The following is an 18,325-nucleotide window of genomic DNA, read 5'->3' as shown; positions in this document are numbered from 1 at the left end:
TTTCCCTCATTAACATTGTAGTTTAATCTTTCTATGGACTAGAGCTATAACTTCAAGGTAATCTGGCTATTTTTGATTCTGTAAGTGCTTTCAACTAACCATTTTGTCTGATAAACTTCTGAATGATTTCTTCTTACTCTTCTTAAGATATTCAAAGTAAATATTTGTAAAATACTTAAATAAAATAAGAAATTCTTGTACCTAAGGGTAATAAGAACTTGTACCCAAAGCCTGGTGTTTACACAGTGTCTTCATCTGTATCCTACTATGGTTGCCATTTTGTCTCTAGCTAGAAACTTCACTTTAAAAATAAAAGGAATCCAGAATAGAGTTACCCACTCTGAAAAGGTAAATCTTTAGTTTTAAAAATTCTTTTCAGAAGGGCTCTTTACAATTAGACTCTCTCTCAAACTAACCTAATTTGGCATCAGTAACATTTACAGTTCTGCAATGTACTGTAAATTTCAGATACTTTAAGAAAACCCTCCAAATACTGAGATGTTTATTGCAATGCTTTTTAAAGATACAGATCCTTTCCATGATTTCCAATGTCATGTTCCTGTTCTTTTTGATATCATCCAACATCTTTCTGACATATGATTTTCACATAATATTAAATATGAAAATACCACTTAGAAACAATATTTCAGTAAATAGAGGGTTTAAGGCATGGTCATTCATTTGGAAAAAACTTCTTTCCATATGTTAATCTAGATTGATCATTGTTTTCTACCTCATCAGTGCCTTGGGATGCACAACGTACATTCAGCAAAGGGGCACGCATATGACCCTATGGACATACGTTGTAAGTCCTGAGTGCCCATTGAAATAATGGTAATATTTCATATACAAGGCATGACCCACAGGGACATGACATGGGAGGGATTAATTTGCTTTGCTTCTAGTCTTACCATTGCATGTGATATTCCTAGGTAATGCATTCTTTTCTTACTAAACATCTTTGCAAACAAATACAAACCCTGTTAAAGGTGCTAAAAATGGATTTTGAAAACATACAAAATATATTCATCATAGTATTCCCCAATCATTGTTTCTGTGATGAATATCTGCGGGTTACTTCTTGCTTCTGATTGAAACTATTAGTTGTTGTGGAATAACTGTTCTGTTGGAAAGCATTTTCTTCCTGCTTTAGTTTTTTGGAACATGAGGGTTGCACACTTTCTTGCTCTTTTCTTCCTTTTTGAGTTCTTTTCATTGGAAATAGCAACAACACTAAAATGCAGACAATGTGAAGACAAAAATACCAGCAGCTAGGGGGAAAAAAGAGAGAAAACAAAGTAAAATCTTTCCTCATTATATTTATTATTAAATATGACACTACTGGAAGATAACAAGCTCCATGGTAAAAGTATATTTATCATGAAAAACTTCAGTGTGACATCTCTCAGTATAGACTGCAATGTACATACACAGCTTTGCAAATCACATTGCCACTGGGTGTCTGAGAAGTCTAACACATTTTGGCTTACTTAACAGTATAACCCTTATGCTATACTTCACTTAAAAAAAATTAGATGCCTAAAACCAAAGAATAAGAAAAAAATTGAGCAATGAGAAGAGAAAAAGGGAGTGAATAATGATAACAAAAGACCCCAACATAATCATTTTTGCATTACAGATAAAGCCATATTAAAGGCCTGTGTGCAGCACTGAGGGCACAGGTAGGGCTCCATCTATTATACACGGCACAGAATAACTAAAGCCAGGGATGTCAAATATTTGGCCTGTGAGCTGGAGTCGGCCTGTGGAGCTGTCATCTGACCCAGAATTGCTCCTAGGGGAGCCAGGAATTTGGTGGAAAGACCCACCACTGAAATCTGCAGCACAGAGTCCCATTGGGGATCCTTGTTGGCAATGAGAATGAGCAAAAGCTGCATTAACCTCCACAGCTCCCTGACACCACTTGCCGCACCACAGCCACATCTGGATTTGGCCCCAAGAAGCACTGCAGCTTGGATCCAGCCCATGGGGGCCAGGCAAGTTTGACATCCCTTAATTAATAAGAATACACAGCACTACTGGTAGAGATTTATCCACATGCACCATATATATCCGTATTTAGCACTCTGGCTATATAATATTGTACATACACAATATGGCAAGCTTGAAAGCAGCAAAGGGTTGCCAGTTATGATTGCTGGGGAAAGCTAAAAACAAAACCAACAGAGACTGTTTGGATATGAGCATAACTGCTTACGTGAGCTAATATGCTAATATGCTTTTTAAGTAACTAAGTTTATGTAATAGGACAGGGGCTCTCAAATTTTGTGATACCACGACCCTGAGTGCCGGGTGGCAGTGGTGGGGGACGGGGAGCTCACACACGGCAGCCACTGCTGTCATCCACCAATCTGCGCTGTCACTGTGCGCACTGCTTCCCTGCGCCACCGCATGTACCCCCTGGGAAGTTTGCGGCACCCTTTTAAATTGCTCATGACCCTCCAAGGGGTCACGACCCACAGTTTGAGAACCCCTGTATTAGGAAGATGTTGTGGCGATGCTCAGTGAGGATACTTATTTTCCCTTATTTCTGGGCTTGTGCCTGTGAAAAGTGGGAGTGGCTTGATTCTTGGTAGTGGTCTTAAAGTTTCCACAGAGGTGGTATACTCTTATATGTAATGTATGAAATCTATTAAGAAAGTGAAAAGGTTGGCTTCAGGCCAAATCAAGGTAAGTAAGGACTTGTTCCATGCCAGGAACACAAGTTACTTAGATGCAGAAGCAACTAGAGTTCTTAGAGAGATGTTGTCCATGTGCACATCCTCATTGTGTGTGCATATGCATTACAAACACTCAAGCTCTGAGGCTATTTGCCTTAGCAATGCCTATATAGTATACCCTAGCTTTAATTCTCCTTATGCCCATACTCAGAGTATAGAGAGTAGTTCATATTTCCCATACCTTCTTTTACTAGCCAGCATCAACAATGATTGATTTGGAGGAATCAAGGAAGCTGAGGTGCAGGAGCAAGACATGAGCAGTATGACCTATCATGGATATTAGGTATGGGCTGAAGGTGCCACAGTCAGAATGGCTACATCAGAAAGAAAGATCACAGAGGAACATGCAAGCACAAAGTGAAAGCCATGAGACATGAGGGGTAAGGTTTCAGGCCCAGGCCAGACCTTTAGGAGTAACCAATAAGACAGGGGTGGGCAATAATTTGGGCCTGCAGGCCACATAGGGAGTTTTGCTGAGCTATTGTGGGATGGGTCAGCACCAATCCTTCCTCCCCATGTAACAGCTCACCAAAACTCCTTATGTGGGATGGGGCCACGGGCCAATGTGGAGCGGTGTTCAGGAGCGGGACAGGCAGGCAAGGTCAGGATCATGGGGTGGGGTTGTGGGGTGGTGGAAGCGCAGGGCTGAGACTTGGGGCAGGAGCCATAATCCATGCCTGCAAGCCCCTGCTATGGGACCCTGGCCATGCAGCCCACAGCTGGTCTCCATGGAGACCCTGGGATTGTGGGATGGTGACAGTGCAGGGCCAGGGCCAGTGCAGATCTGCAATCCGCTCCACACATGCCCCAACCCCAGCCCTACACTGTCACTGCCGTGCAATATCAGGGTCTCCATGGATACTGGCTGGGAGCTGTGTGGCCAGGGCGCACAGCTGGGAGCTACATCCAGGGCTAGGACTGGGACCAGGTCCAGGATCTTGGTGCCCTGACAACACAAGGCTGGGGGTGAGCTGTGATCAGTTCCCTGTATGTCCCTGCCTGTGAAACTGGCACCTGTCACAGGGACATGTACGCAGTGGATCATGGCTCTGTCCTGGCCCCACACTGACAGCACCACAAGATCCCAGGGTCTCCCCAGCCCTGACCTCTGTCTCACACCTGGACACTGCTCCCTACCTGCCCATGGCCTCATCCTAGTCACCCAGCCAAGCATGCCCTGCCCATGGGGGTGGGGATGGGGTGACAAATAGATCCAAATCTTCCCCAATTTCTCTGAATCGATTCAGAGGGTTCCAATTCAATTAGGAGAGATTCAAGGGTCCACCGATTTGAATCGGGCCGGATCTCCACCGAATTGAATCAGGAACTAAAGCTTGGGACAGCACTAATATGAACCTTGTCTATTCTTAAGAGGGTTTGCACATGCCTGTGTGCACCTTGTTTCCCAGTAATGATAATCTGAATACATTTTAAGATCAATCATCAGGCCATTTTAGCTATGCTCTCTTTTAAAGGAGAACATATTTATCTATCTTCTCTTGACTGATAATTTGTGACAGTTACTTTATAACTGCTAATAAACACCTGCTCCTGTGGCATTCATGCGGTGCTATGGAGCTATCACTTGTTCTGTTTTGCTTTTCCAAACTGTGAATGACAAACTGCTCAGGAGGCAAAGCAATGACCCAAATGTTACACTTTTATTCACCATTCAAAGGAGATGTCTTGCCACAGAGAATAATCCAACTAGTTTCCAATTAAAGGGATTTAAAAAAAAAAAATTAAAATGTACTTACCTATAAAATGTGAAAGATGGTTTTACAGAAAGCAGCACAAATGGCACAACTGTGTAACTTATTGCTAATTGAGTTGTCATCCATGTTATGATATCGTAGAACAGCTTAACAAGGGAGAAGTCAACAAAGAAGTGTCTAATGTTGTTTCTCATCTTTAAAAAAAAAAAGTAGGTAAAAGACGCATTAGAAACTAAACATTTTTACTGAGAGAAAGTTTTTGTTCTACTACCAAAAAAGTTTTCAGGCAGTTAACAGCTCAGTTTAATCTCCAACCTCTCCTGTTCTCATTTTGCTGACAAGGACAGATGATGGGGACTGTTTCACATACTTTAAAATGAGAGACTCACTACAAGGCAGATTCAATGGCACTCCACAGATCAAGGATCCATAGGTCAAAGGATGCTTTAAATGTGCTGCTGTTTTACAGTCCCTCTGAACCTAATCAAGGATTCACTGGCTGTAGGCACAGTAGGCTTCTATACACTAGCCTTCAGCATAATATCATGTTTATTCTTCCCAACAGTCTTGTTTTACAATAAATGTCAACTAACTTCCTATACACATATATTTATGAATAATATGAAAACAGAATAGAAGAACAGTGCTAAAAGACACCCCTAATGGTCATCTAATCCAACTCCTGCTCAAGGATGGTGTATCCTTTTCAACAATATCCCAGATAAATCTTTGTCTAACCTAGTGGGTCTCAAACTTTTTAGACCTGAGGCACCCCTCATTTGACTGGAGGTGCCCCTCCATAACTTTTGTGAATTGAGCAACACCCCATTTAAAACACTAATGCATTTATTACAGTGCTTACCTCCTTGCAGGGGGGTGGGGCAGCAGCCAGGCAGGGACAACCCCGAGCCTGTGCTCATCTCCTGGCACCTGCTTATCTCCTCCTCTCACATGGCACCCTGACTGAGAATCACTGGTCTAACCAGCACTTAAAACCTTCCAATAACAGAGATCCTACAGTCTGTGGAGGTAATCTGGTCAAGTGCTGAAATTTCCTCATTTAAATCTCACTTGTGTCAATCTAAGCCCATTATCTCTTGACCTATCCTCCCCTAAAACAACTGAGCATGATCCTTGTCATAAGTTTTCAATGCAGAAACATTTTTATCAATTTTCCCCTCAGTCTTCTCGTCCACAAGAAATATTCCTAATTATTTCAACCCTTCTTCATGTCATGTTTTCAAAACCTCTAACCATTTTGCTGCTATCTTTTGGGGTCTCTCTCTATTTTTGCTGCTTCCCAGCTAAGGCCTCAGTATTAGGAAGAAAGGAAGAATCAATTCCTGCGACTTACACACAATACTCCTTATTAAATACATCCCAGAACGGTATTAGTTTTTTTCTGCAATATTACATTGTTGATGCATGTTCAGCTTGTGATCCACTTTAATTTTCCATATAATTTTCTGAAATTACTACATTTATTTCTGCAGTTTCCCTCTTCTCCTCAGCAAACACACACTATTTTTAACCTATAACGTCCCTGAGTTTTAGCCTTGCTACCTGAATAGTGTAAAGTTATTAGCTAGCATCTTGGCTGTGCCAGTAATCTCAGGCTCCCTTGCTCATTAGTCCAATTTCCCTTCAAGTGCCTTTGTGTTTCTGTTGATATAGCTCTTTTTTGCACAATATAAGGTCCTTTTAAGACTCTAGCAGGCCTCTATACCACCATTCTTTAAACGGCTCCTTCAACCCTCAATTCTAGCAAAGAAGCTGTAGAAATATCTCACCAAGCTAAGTGATAATGGCAGATGAGCTTCAATGTCAATAAATACAAGGTAATGTACACCTCAACTACATGCATGCAATGCTGGATTCTAAACTAGCTATTACAACTCGGACCTTGCCATGGAGTCACTGTACATAGTTCTCTAAAAACATCAGCTCAATATGCAGCAGCAGCCAAAAAAAAGCCAATAAAATGTTGGGTCTCATTAAGAAGGGAATTGAAAACAACAGAAAACATCATTGTACTAATACACAAATCCATGACAAGCCCACACCTTCGCTACTGTGTGCAATTCTGGTATCCACATCTCAAAAAGGATGTAGTAGAACTGGAAAAAGTAAAGAGAACGGCAACCAAAAATGATCACGGGAATGGAACAGATCCCATACCAAAAGAGACTAACAAGGCTAAGACTCAAGTTTGGAAAGGTGGTTGAGGTGGGATATGATAGAGGTCTAATAAAATCATGAAGGTGTGGACCAACTGAACAGGGAACTGTTATTCACCAAGACACAGAAAACTAGAACTAGAGGGCACCCACTGACAGTAATAGAAGACGGGTTTAAAACTAATACGAGAAAGTACTTTTTTACGCAGCAAGTAGTTAATTTGTGGAAGTCATTACCACAAGAGGATATAGAGGCAGATCGTATAGCTGGGTTCAAAAAGGGACTACACAAACTCATGGATGACAGATCTATTAACAGCTATTAAAAAGAAAGCTTGATGATATCTCTGACATCTCTAAACCAATAATAGTGAATGCCGGGGAGGAGAATGAACTCTAGATATATCCAGTTCAATGCTCTCCCTCTAAAGGATCCACTCATGCCACTGTTCAAGATAGACTACTGGGCTAGATGGACCATTGATCTGACCTAGGATGACACTTCTTATGTTTTATGTTCCTATGTTCTAATATGTCAATAACTAGATAGTTTAGTGTTCTGAACTTGTGACATATCAAACAATCAGCTTGCTGTAACTTTGTCCCCACTCCAGGCCTCATTTTCTTGTAAGAAATGCATACTGTTTCATTAGGGGGAAAGCAACTTTGTGTGGCTTGTCATTATATGTACTCTATTTAGCAAGAACACAGTGAACTCTTAATCTCTGGAGCTTGTAGGCACCACTGCAATACGAATAAATGCAGCCAGGGTAGTTGTACACATTTTAGTTAAAGATATAGTATTATAAGTTAGATATAAAGCATGCATGTAAATCACTTAATTTATAACCCACCAAGGCAAATCTGCTCTGTACAGTGCATCTAGAGCTTCAAATAGTCCATTTTCTTTGGAAGACTACTTTTCTAGAGTTACAAATTTTGTTGGATTACCACAAGTATGAGGAATGGCAGGATTTCTCTCTCCTCCCTTATAATGTCCACAAAATTCCAGTCAACAAAACTAGCCTGGCTGTTCACCACTCAAACAATCTGGTTGATTAATCAAAGAATAATTAAGGAGTAGGACTGGAAGGGACCTCCAGAGGTCATCTACTCCAAATCCCTCCCAGGATCATTGCTACCCAAACCATCAAAAAAGGAGGGTAGATTTGCACTTTATAGATTAATTTAGCAGAAGCTTTGTGAACCTAAATTCACTTAATCAGATGCTGCCTCTCTCTAGTTAGATAAAGACTTTTGCTCACTTATCTAGTGAAGATGAGATCTACCAGGTTTGGACTGGATTGTCTGGAAGATGGCTAGATTGTACTTGATTAAACAAGCCATTACTGAGCATGTCTACACATGCCATTAATGCTATAAAGGCCAACTGTGCAGTAAAGTACTGTGAAGTAAACCTTCCTGGAGAGCACAGATATTTCCCCAAGCAATCTGGGAACTATCCTTCCTGGGCCAGGTCCCAGCCAGCTCCAGGCTGCAGGAGAATTCAGACCCAAAGCTGGCTGAGAACCATCCTGCTTCTGGGGCAGCTCCCAGCCAGCTCTGGGCTGGGCAGGGAAATCCTTGTGCAGCCTAGAGCTGGCTGGGAGCTGGCCCAGAAGCAGAACACTTCCCTGCCAGCCCTGGGCTGGGTGGGGAAGCAGAGAGTTTGAGTCCTGGTACTGTTCAGCTTCCAGCTCCTGTGGGGAGTTGAGAGGTGAGCAGTGCTGGGGCAGTGGGGGAGCTGAGAGCTACCCCATCCTGGCATTGCTCAGCTCCCAGCTCCTGTCAATACATCCTGAGGAACTGGGACCCGAGTACCGCCAGGACTGGGGGAGTTCCCCTCCCCTCTGGCCCCCTAGAGCTGGGACTGACCAGGAGCAAATTTGCTCCTGGCCAGCATCTACACATGCACTACTGAGCAGTATCTACTACACAGTTAGTTTACTACCTGGATTTACAGGTAGTAGTAGCTAACTGTGCAGTAGACTAATTTACTGCACAGTAAATGTGTGCACATGTAGATGGCGATGCTTTACTGCACAGTAAAGTATCTCATGTAAACACGCCCATTTTCACCAATGGTAGAATTCTGGCAGTGATGTTATTGCCCAGGAGCATAAGTAGGGCAGAGTGAGAAGGGCACCAGATAATATGACCAATGTAAAACAATGGTATAAATTTGTTAGTTTTTGAACATAAGCACCTAAGTGCACTGGTCTCTACATTTCAACTTTTGATTCCCATTTTCCATGCCCAAGCTCAGTGGTTTTCCAACTGTGTTCTGTGGAACCCTGGAGTTCCATGATATGTCATCAAGGGTTCCACAAAGGGAGTGGCAGTAATGGCAGAGTGGGCCAGGAGGTGGTGCACTGCCATTGCAGGCCTAGGTTGCCTGGACCATGTGAGCTGACAATGCCATGGAGCCAGGGGTCGGGGTTCTGCAGCAGAGGAAGTGATATAAAAGTATCCTCAACCTGTAAAAATTGCTGCCCCAAGTGTTCATGTGTAGCCAGATGAAGAGTTAGATAGCCTGATTTAGAACTCACTCCATGTTACAGCTGGCAATTCAGAGCTAGCCTTAGGGGTGGGTGATGTGGGCAACTGCCCAGGGCGCCATGATCAGGGAGACACCAAACACACATACACACACAAGCAGCCCACACTTACAGAAGTGCTCCACCACTGCCCTGCCCCAGGCATGAGGAGCAGTGCCTGGCCTGCCCCTCCTTCAGCCACTGCTCAGGAGCTGCCAGATTGGGCACATGCAGGTGTAGTGGTGCCTGCTCCAAGCTGCTTGCCTTGCTCCTCCACAGCAGCTGCTGTGCCTGCCACCTGCCTGCCTGGTGCACCATGCCACTCCACCTCCCTGCCAGACTGCACCCTCTGCCTCTGCCTGCAGCAATGCTGCTGACCTGGAGGGGGTATATTTAAAGATTCATGTTAAAACAAGAAACACTCTGATGAAACAGCTATAGTGGGGGTGGGAGGGTGGAGAGGGATATGCCTTCAGATGACTCTGTTAGGGAAATGATGGGAGGAATAGATAAAAGGTAATTAATTACAAACTGTGGGCAGATGTGCATTAAGGTACAAGTGATTTTTTAAAACTAATGGAAGTTAGGCAGGTGGCAGTGGGGGGAAGCTGCCTGTCAGCATCTCTGTCCAAGGCACCAAAATTGCTAGTTATACGTCTATTATTGACAAACTTGGAGACTTATGACTTATAGGAAGTGACATACAAATACATCCCAATTGGTTATTAAGATCAAGTGGAGCGCAGACATTAAGATTATTGGTATATAGGATTATTCTATTTACAGTGGAAAGCAAGATGCCTGGTTCCCTCTAATGAACTGTTTGTCCTTTGTTCAATAAACTTGTGTCTTGACAGAGAGTTTTGGCAGTTACCAGCTTCTTTTTGATCTTCAATTTCAGGAAAGATTGTTTAGGGAGTTTGAAAGCAGCTCCGGTATCAGCAATGGCCTTACTGACCTAATCCCTTTCAACCAAATTTTTAATCTGTGTATAGTTAGTAGTTTGTGCTGATCTCATCAACAGACTATGTCTGCCTCAAAGGATAAAGTCAAGTGCATTTGCAAGTTCTCATACCTTTACAAAAGGCTACAGATGAAGAAGCAGATGTGCTCCTGAGTCAGTAACAACTGCTGGGAGCAATGGGCTGTGTCCTGCGTTAGTATTAATGTGATCAAGAACTGCATAATTGGGGTGAAGGTGAGAGTAGAAGTTGAGATATTAAGAAATAATATTTGAAACTGAGACAGGAATTTTGTGCTTGATTCAGGGTTTACACTTTAATATGTGAGTCCTTTTGTATTCTTTCCTGATCCAGAGAGTAGCAGCAGAGTTTTCCTTCCCAGTTTGGGTATATCAGGTTCTGGCTTTTAGTGGTGTGGACCTTGTCAGAATTTTCTAGGCCTTCAAGAGCTTAAATAGGATCACTATATTCAGTTCTAGGGCTGCCTCTGAAAACCATTCAGAAATTTTGCCCTACCCAAAATGCTACCATTGGCATATTTAGTGGTAATACAATTTAAACATAATTACAAGGAACACTGTCAACCAATATGGTTCCCACTCAAATTTAAAGAATCTATAAAATCTATAGAGATTTTCAAAAATTGTGGGTCAAGTGTATTTGCAAAACTGCTGTTGGGGAGCATACCAGCTGAATTCTCCATTTCAGCTGCCTATTTAAAGCTAGGATCCAGACCAATTCAGTGTCATGCAGCCTGTTTTAGGGAAATGCCAAAATTCTACTCTTGGATTTATTTTTTATACACTCTTTAGTAGGCAGTTGTAACATTCTAATATTATAAAAGCCTAAGTCTGTCGGTCGGTCTGTAATATTTTCTTCGCACTCTGACTGGCTGACGGAAACAGCCAATCAGTGTGCTCCAAGCATGGGGGAGAGCTGCCATGATTCTGGAGCTGTACCAAGGACCGGACTGAGTGGGGGAGCCAAGGCCAGCAGCGCTGGCCTCGATTCCCCCACCCTTCTCCCTGCAAAAGGCAGAATGGCGGCAGCATGGGGTGTTAGGTGGCGGCACTCCATCCCAGCCCTCTTCCCCATCATTCTTGATGGGCAATTGGCTAGTATTTATATACCACCTTCTCCATGACTTTGAGAAGTCACATAGCTTTCCATCTTAGTCACTACCAAAATGATATTAACACATCCCTACTTCAAAGGATTAAGAAGGTTGTAAAACTGCTATGCAACTATTATGCAGTATTACTGTCATAGCTGCCAAGCCCTAGAAACACAGGACTGGATGAGACCTCTCACAGCAGCAAGCTCATTTTCCTGTGGTGGGCACCCATGTTATAAAATCTTTTTCATAAAATTTTCAAGCTCCAATTTAACTCTGGTTGGATGCTTGCCCTCACTATTCCTATTGGAAAACTGTTCCAGAACACTTCTCTGGTGTTTAGAAACCTTGGACATTTATAGACATGCTCCGGGGAAGGGCAATTTCATTAAGAGTGGCTCCAAGCACCACTCTAATTAAAAGTGCCCAGAGTGTTACATGCATCAACATCCCCACACTGACAAATGGTGGCGGGAGTGCTTTAGTTAAAGAACCCCCACCACCATTTTTCAGTACAGGGACACTGGTACACGTGATGCTGGAGTCTGCTGGAGCAAGATAACTGAGGCTGCTCTGACGCACTGTAGTTACAGGGCATTGGAGCAGCCTCACTGCATGTGTATCGGCACCCCTCATTTCCAAATCAATATGATTCATGACAAATTTATTCCTGCCTACTCTTGTGCAAACACCATCCTCTAGCTTAAATAACTCTTCTAGCTCCTTGGTGCTTATCTCTGCTGATCTATGTGCGAGACAAGCAGTCGCATCCCCTCTCAGCTTCTGTTTCTGAGTTAAACAAGTCAAGTTTTTAGTCTCATAAAATGGCAGCTCTGTTCAAAGTAATATTTCAACCTGCTTTTTCCTAAATTCACATCCACCAAACTGTCTTGAGTTCCAGAGATTTATGTGGAAAACTAAATTCTTTAAGCACGGAAGGATCAAATTTTAAATCAGTGAGTGACATTAATAAGGATCTATTTATGAAACATTAAATGGTTAATAAATGAAATCAGCAGAATTAGGGATGTAACCTACTGCTGGTGACTGGGTGAGTATGATAGGGAATGGATCATGCAACATATACCTGGTTTCTAACACTCTTCATCTAAACCAGGGCTGTCCAACTGGTGGGCCATAGGCCACATTAAGTTGCAGCCCCCAGGTTCCCACCTGGCCGCAGCTCCCCCTATCACTCCAGCTGCAACAGCAGCCAGAGTCTCTGGGCTTCCCCCTCCCTCCTTTGGCTTCTATGTTCTGTGCCCACTCCAGGGCACAGGGCATGCAGGGTGAGGCCAGGGCCATGTGGTGCAGCAGTGGAAAGGGGATGTGCTGCAAGGTGGGGAGAGTAGAGCATCCATGCAGGGTGACTGGAGTGCTGTGGGGGGGGGCTGCTACACAATGGGAGAGGGGGATCCTTGTGGCCACAGGGCATGTGACCCCTAGCTGCTTAAGTTGGACAGCCCTGATCTAACTTCTTACTTGCCACTGTCAGAAACTAGATGTACCTTTGGTCTGACCCAGCAAAACAATTCTTATATTATGTTCCAAATGCAGGCTGAGGTATGGCAGAAGGGGAAAGGTGGAGCTCGGAGAACCTTATCTTTGCAAACCTAAAAAGGACGGGTAAATGCAAATGAACACCATGAAAAAATAGACCTTAGCCTGTTCTAGATAGTCAATTAATAATAATAATCAAGTTCTGTATATAACTCAATCCCAATAAATAAAGAACTATACATGCTAGTAGAGGTAAATATGAAATATAGGTAAGAAGCATACCAGTAGCAAAGCCTCCAGACAACATTCTAATAAGAAACCCAGCTTACTGGAACCCTGACTAGGTCACCACTACGCAGCTCTGCTGGCAAAAGAGTGCAACCACACTCACAGCTCCTCCATGACAGCAGTCCCTTTTTCTATCAGCGGAGCAACACCAGCTGTGCAAGCAAAAGGCTTCTGCCTCCTTTGGGAAGCTGCCAGAAAGCCCATGTAGATGCATTCATACTTTCTGACACCTGTTGAATAACAATTATTGTGCATCCTGCTGGCACAGCTGTGCTAATGAAGCTGTGTGGAGCTCCCAAGAAGCCATGTGGCACCTGGCACGGGTAGATGCTGGCAGCCAGAAGATTTGTAATATAGGCAAGCCCCCTCTATTGCTGAGAAGAGGACAGAGTGTACCAATTCTTAGTTAGGGAACAGTCTGGATCAGGGGTCAGCAACATTTTCTGGTAGAGTGTGAAAAACATCGCAACCTCAACTTGTAAGATGTTGGTGTGCCCGGGCAGACAGTAAGGGAGTCACAAAGGGCCTGATCCTTGTTGTGGCAGTGAAGCCCTGGCCCCTTCTCTGCCATCCAACCCAAGGTGCACATGCTCACCACAGAGCCTGGGATGCTTCAGCAGGTGGCAGGGAGGATGCGTGCAGCTGCACCGGGGTCCATAGAGTCCCAGCCCAGCTTGTTGCCAGTGGCAGGTGCACTCGTACCTCGAGGTGGACAGCAGGGAAGGGGCTTGGGCTGTGCTGCCACAACAAGGATTGGGTCCCTTGTTGATCCCTTACCATTTGCCCCGAGGCACGCAGGCCAAGCAAAATGCCTTCATATACCATGCTCTGGCACACGTGCTGGGGGTTGCTACCCCTGCTCTGGACTTTGTTTAGGACTGTACCATTTGCATCAACCTGTAGCTGAGATGTGAGCTCAACTTTCCTAGGGGCTACAAAGAATTTTTTGTATATTCATCTCCAGAGACTCAGAGCTGTGGTAAGGAAAGATTATTACTTTACAACAGGGATCTTGCCAATCTTTATACAGTGGCTTGAGATGCATGGAATCAAAATACAATGTATTTCATTATTAACAGGAGTCTGATCAATCTTGAAGCTCCCTCTCAGACTGCCTGTCAAAAGGTACGCATGGCTTTCGCATTCTCTTCACTTATAGCTTCCTTGCTGTTCTGATGGGAAACTCTCCCCTAGTACCACCTCTATTTTGGGGTCATTTTCTTCCTTTGAATAACTCTAATACCAGCATCTGTTTCTAATGAAAGTTTTCCAAAGCAATGTTGAAAGAATGACAGTATTTTGACAGCTTTGTTTATCTGGGTTTACAGACTCTGAATAGCATCAATGAAATCGGTCAAAATCTTGTAGTTATTCTGCTGCTGCTTGGCAGTCATTTGAGAAGAAAGCTCACTGAAGCTATTTTCTGGCTGAGAAAAAAGAACACTGCTTTAGTTAACATTTTTAGGACAGTACCAGATTGAAGTTTGCTTTAAAATTCTCTAGAAATTGATAGCTTAGACTACCAAAATCCTCGGGACAGCTCTATGCCCATTCATAACATGTGAACTTTCCAAGATAAACTTTACACCTGAGCTAGGTGTCAAAACAAATATTTTATCAGAAAGCGTTAGGACAACCTGAACTTCACATGAAAGATGTGCTCTAAAACACACATTGAGTCCTAGGTCTATTTTTATTCCCCACCTGTTCCTAACTATTAGATGTTTAGATGTCACATCTAAAAAAAATAGATAACTCCTTAGGTGAAGAGTCTTCCACTCTCTCTATCCTGTGAAGCACACTTTTGTGCACTACAGCAGAGTCACTTGGCTCTAAAAGAACTACATACTAGTTAAAAAGCGTGGTTGGTACTTACGGCTCGTGCTGCTAGTGTCACCAGCACTCCTGTTAGAAATGATAAATAATATCCTGGATACACACCATGCCAAACGGCTGAAAGGATGAAAGTTTGGACTGTAGGACTGAAGGTCACTCGCTCATAACATACTCTAGCAACCAAAAAAAAATTAAAAAAGGATATTAGAGAAAGAAGCTAACCAAAACAGTGCCAATAAATATTTAAACCCTTGAAATAATAGCAATTTAACCCCATGTCATTACATAATTCTCTTAAATCTTGGACCTATATAGTATTACTATTATATTATGATTTACAAAAAATGCTGGACATTTACTAAGAGCTTTGATACAAGGTTTCAGTGTAAAGATCCTCTTTGTTACCAAGCATACTTTTTTATAGTGGCAATATACAGAAGTATCCAAAGGACTGGATGTGAACAATAAAGAGAGGCTTTAACTATCCAGAGATGTCTACTGAAAATAATAACAACAAAAATAATTCACAAACTATCCAAGAAGTTCTGAGAATGAATTAGAGATATTTTCTGTCAGAAACTAGAGTTAAAACTGTGGGAGGAATGATTTTGGATTCATTTCTAACTGAATGAGAAGGTGGAAGGCAATTGGTTGAAAGTGATCATTAAACAACAGAATTGATGATTCTAAGGAAGGAAAAAAAAACCAAGCACAAGAAAAGCAGCAATAAACTTAAAAAATGTAGAATCCAAACTCAAGAAATTAATAGTCAAGGTCCCATTGGAAGGAATTCTAGAGGGGAAAAAAAGAGTTCAAGAAAGCCAGCAATCTCATTAACAAGAAAGCTAGCAGTCTCTAAACAAAATACTATTAAAAGATAAAATTGTAAATTATCCTGATTTGGAGGAATGTTATGAAACATAGTAAAAGAATGATGTGGGTAAAGCAGTAATTTTATATCCTATATAAGAAAACAGGAAAGAGGGATGTTCTGCTCAGCAGAAGTGCAAACATAAGGTCAAATCAGAAAAACTAAGCCATGAAGTGTTCTGCTTAGCAAGATTTAGCAGAAAAGTTTCTAGAAAATTACATTAGAAAGAAAGGAAAAAAGTTAAAAGTACATGTTTATTATTTAACAGGAAAGATGAAGAAATGAAGGATGACACATGGGAGGCTGAAAAGTTCAATGGCTTTTTGCTTCAGCCAGGTTAATTGGGCCCACGTTTAGTACAATTAAAACAACAACAAGAAAAAGCAGAGTAAACAATATTTAACTAAGAGTATTCAAGTCAGCAGAGCCTGATTAACTTTACCCTGGAGTACTTAAGGAACAAAGCGGTGCAATCGCTGCATCATTAGCAGTTATCACAGAAGATTGCAGAAGAGCAAATATAGTATTTATCTTTACAAAGAGTAAAAAGAAAATCAGCCAGTACATTACAGACCAGTCAGCCCAACTTTGATAACTGGAAAGATACTACATCAAATTAATCAATTTGTAAGGACCTAACAGATAAAAAACAGCAGGATGTGTCCTGCCAACCAATCTATAATTTTCTTTGTTGATAAGTTAACTGGGATACTGAAGAAGGATCTTGACAAGTACGGGTTTTGACACCGTTTCACATGACATTCCTATAAGCAAACTAAGGTAATATGGTTTAGTTTAAATCACAGTGAGTAAGAGCACAACTAACAGAAAAGCAGACCTCAGAAGAGTGATTGTAAATGGTTCAGTCTTAAATGAGGAAGACCTATCAACTTGTCTCGCAGGGGCCTGCTTTGGGTCTGGTTTTGTTCAACAGTCTCAGTAAAAACTTGGATGATGGAATCAAGAATGCACTTATAAAATCAGCAGATGGCACCAAGCTGGCAAAAGTTGCAAACACTTTAGAGAACAGGATTAGAATGCAAAATGATTCTTGTGAAGCTGAAGAAATGGTCCAGAATTATTAAAATGAGGTTAAAAAAAATAAGGCACCCACTTGAGAGAGGGGAGGGGGGCAAATGAAATGTGCTGGACCAAAATGGGGAATGATTGTTTGGGGAGCAGTATTGCAGAAGAGAATCTGAGGATTAGGAGTGACCCATAAATTTAATATGAGTTAACATTATGATGCTGTTGGAGAAAAAACAAAAGCAAATTTCTCCACGGAATGCAGTAACAGAAGATAATTATTCTACTGTATTGACACTGATGATACCTTAGCAAGTATGCTCAGTTTAGAGCACCACATGTTAACATGTAGCCAAGCTGGAAGGAAGTCAGAAGAGAGCAATACAAATAAAAGGATAGGAAAATAAAGTAAAGAAAGTAAAGAACTGGGTTTGTTTTCTCTACAAAAAGAAAAGCCTGAAGAGGGGAACATAAGAACAGTCTCCCAGTATGCCAACATTTCTTATGAAAAGAATAGTAAATATAGAATCATGGAACACTAGAGCTAAAAGACCTCACAAGGTTGTCTGCTTTTTGCCTGCATGGGCCAGAATTTACAACCTGACCCCCTGCCACAGGCCACAAACCTCTGCCCCCTAGAGAGCTCAAGCCACCTACATTCACCTTCCTTGCAGATACCTGGCTCCTCTGAGGGGAAGCACAGGCAACTGGTCTAGTCTGGGGGTTTTCAGCCTTTTTTTAGTAAATGTACCCCCGGCAGTTGGGCGCGGAGCGGGGGCGGGGGGGGAGGGTGTTGGGGTGGCGTGCAGCTGGATGCAGAGCAGCAGCAGAAAGCAGTGTGGAGTGGTGGGTAGTGGCTGCGTACAAGCTCCCCCCACCCCACGTCCAGCCAGCCGGGTTGCGCCTATGCAGCCCTCAGAGGGGCACCACTGCCCTTGCGCCCCCTGCCCCCACCCCCGGCCCGGCCCTGCTCCTGGGAGGCGGCAGCACAGGGTGGTGGGTGGTGGCACTCCATCCCTGCCCACCTGCATGTACCCCCTAGGGCCTTCTCACATATCCCAGTTGACGACCCCTAGTCTAGTCCATCCCCACAGACCGAGGCAGGATCAAGTATACATGCTAGACCGCTCTTGGCAGGTCTGTCAAACTTCCGCTTAAAAAGTTATTTGTGTAGAAGATTCCATAGCATCACAAAACATACGTCGATTCTTTTTTCCCCATCCCACAAGTATCCATGGAAAATAATCGGCCATGGTTCTCTTTAGGGATGTAAAAGGTTAAAAGGTTAATCATTTAACTGGTAAGCCCAGTGATAACTGGTTAGCTTACCGGTTACTGTTTAGCTTGGGGCCTGCCCAATCTGGCAGTGAGGGCAGGGTTGGGGGAAGGGAAGCTGCACAGTGCTCCAGCAGGAACCAGAGGGCAGTAAGGAGGAAGGAGCAAGTGGGGAAGGGCAGGGCCACAAGTACCCACAGCCCAAGAGGAAAACAGCAGTGTTGTCTGGCTGGGCTTGCCATCGCCTCTTCCTCCCCCTCCACCCCCAAAGGGCCCCCGGAGC

At 43.0% G+C, this 18,325-nt stretch overlaps 1 protein-coding gene across 1 annotated transcript in view; it reads right to left on the bottom strand.

Moving 5' to 3' along the window:
- Positions 1–23: 23 nt before the first annotated feature.
- Positions 24–18,325, bottom strand: part of MBOAT2 (membrane bound O-acyltransferase domain containing 2) — a 191,774-nt gene continuing 173,472 nt past the window's right edge. The window contains exons 11-13 of the mRNA XM_025197590.1: positions 14,911–15,043; positions 4,499–4,650; positions 24–1,271 (exon numbers count right to left, since the gene is read on the bottom strand). Of these exons, the coding sequence (XP_025053375.1) occupies positions 1,046–1,271; positions 4,499–4,650; positions 14,911–15,043 (511 nt within the window). The 3' untranslated portion in view covers positions 24–1,045. The remainder of the gene's footprint in view (positions 1,272–4,498; positions 4,651–14,910; positions 15,044–18,325) is intronic.

The sequence above is a fragment of the Alligator sinensis genome, unplaced genomic scaffold, assembly GCF_000455745.1.
Source record: "Alligator sinensis unplaced genomic scaffold, ASM45574v1 scaffold866_2, whole genome shotgun sequence".
Taxonomy (NCBI): domain Eukaryota; kingdom Metazoa; phylum Chordata; order Crocodylia; family Alligatoridae; genus Alligator; species Alligator sinensis.
The sequence above is the reverse complement of the archived record's forward strand: the minus strand, read 5'-3'. Positions and strand labels throughout refer to the sequence as shown.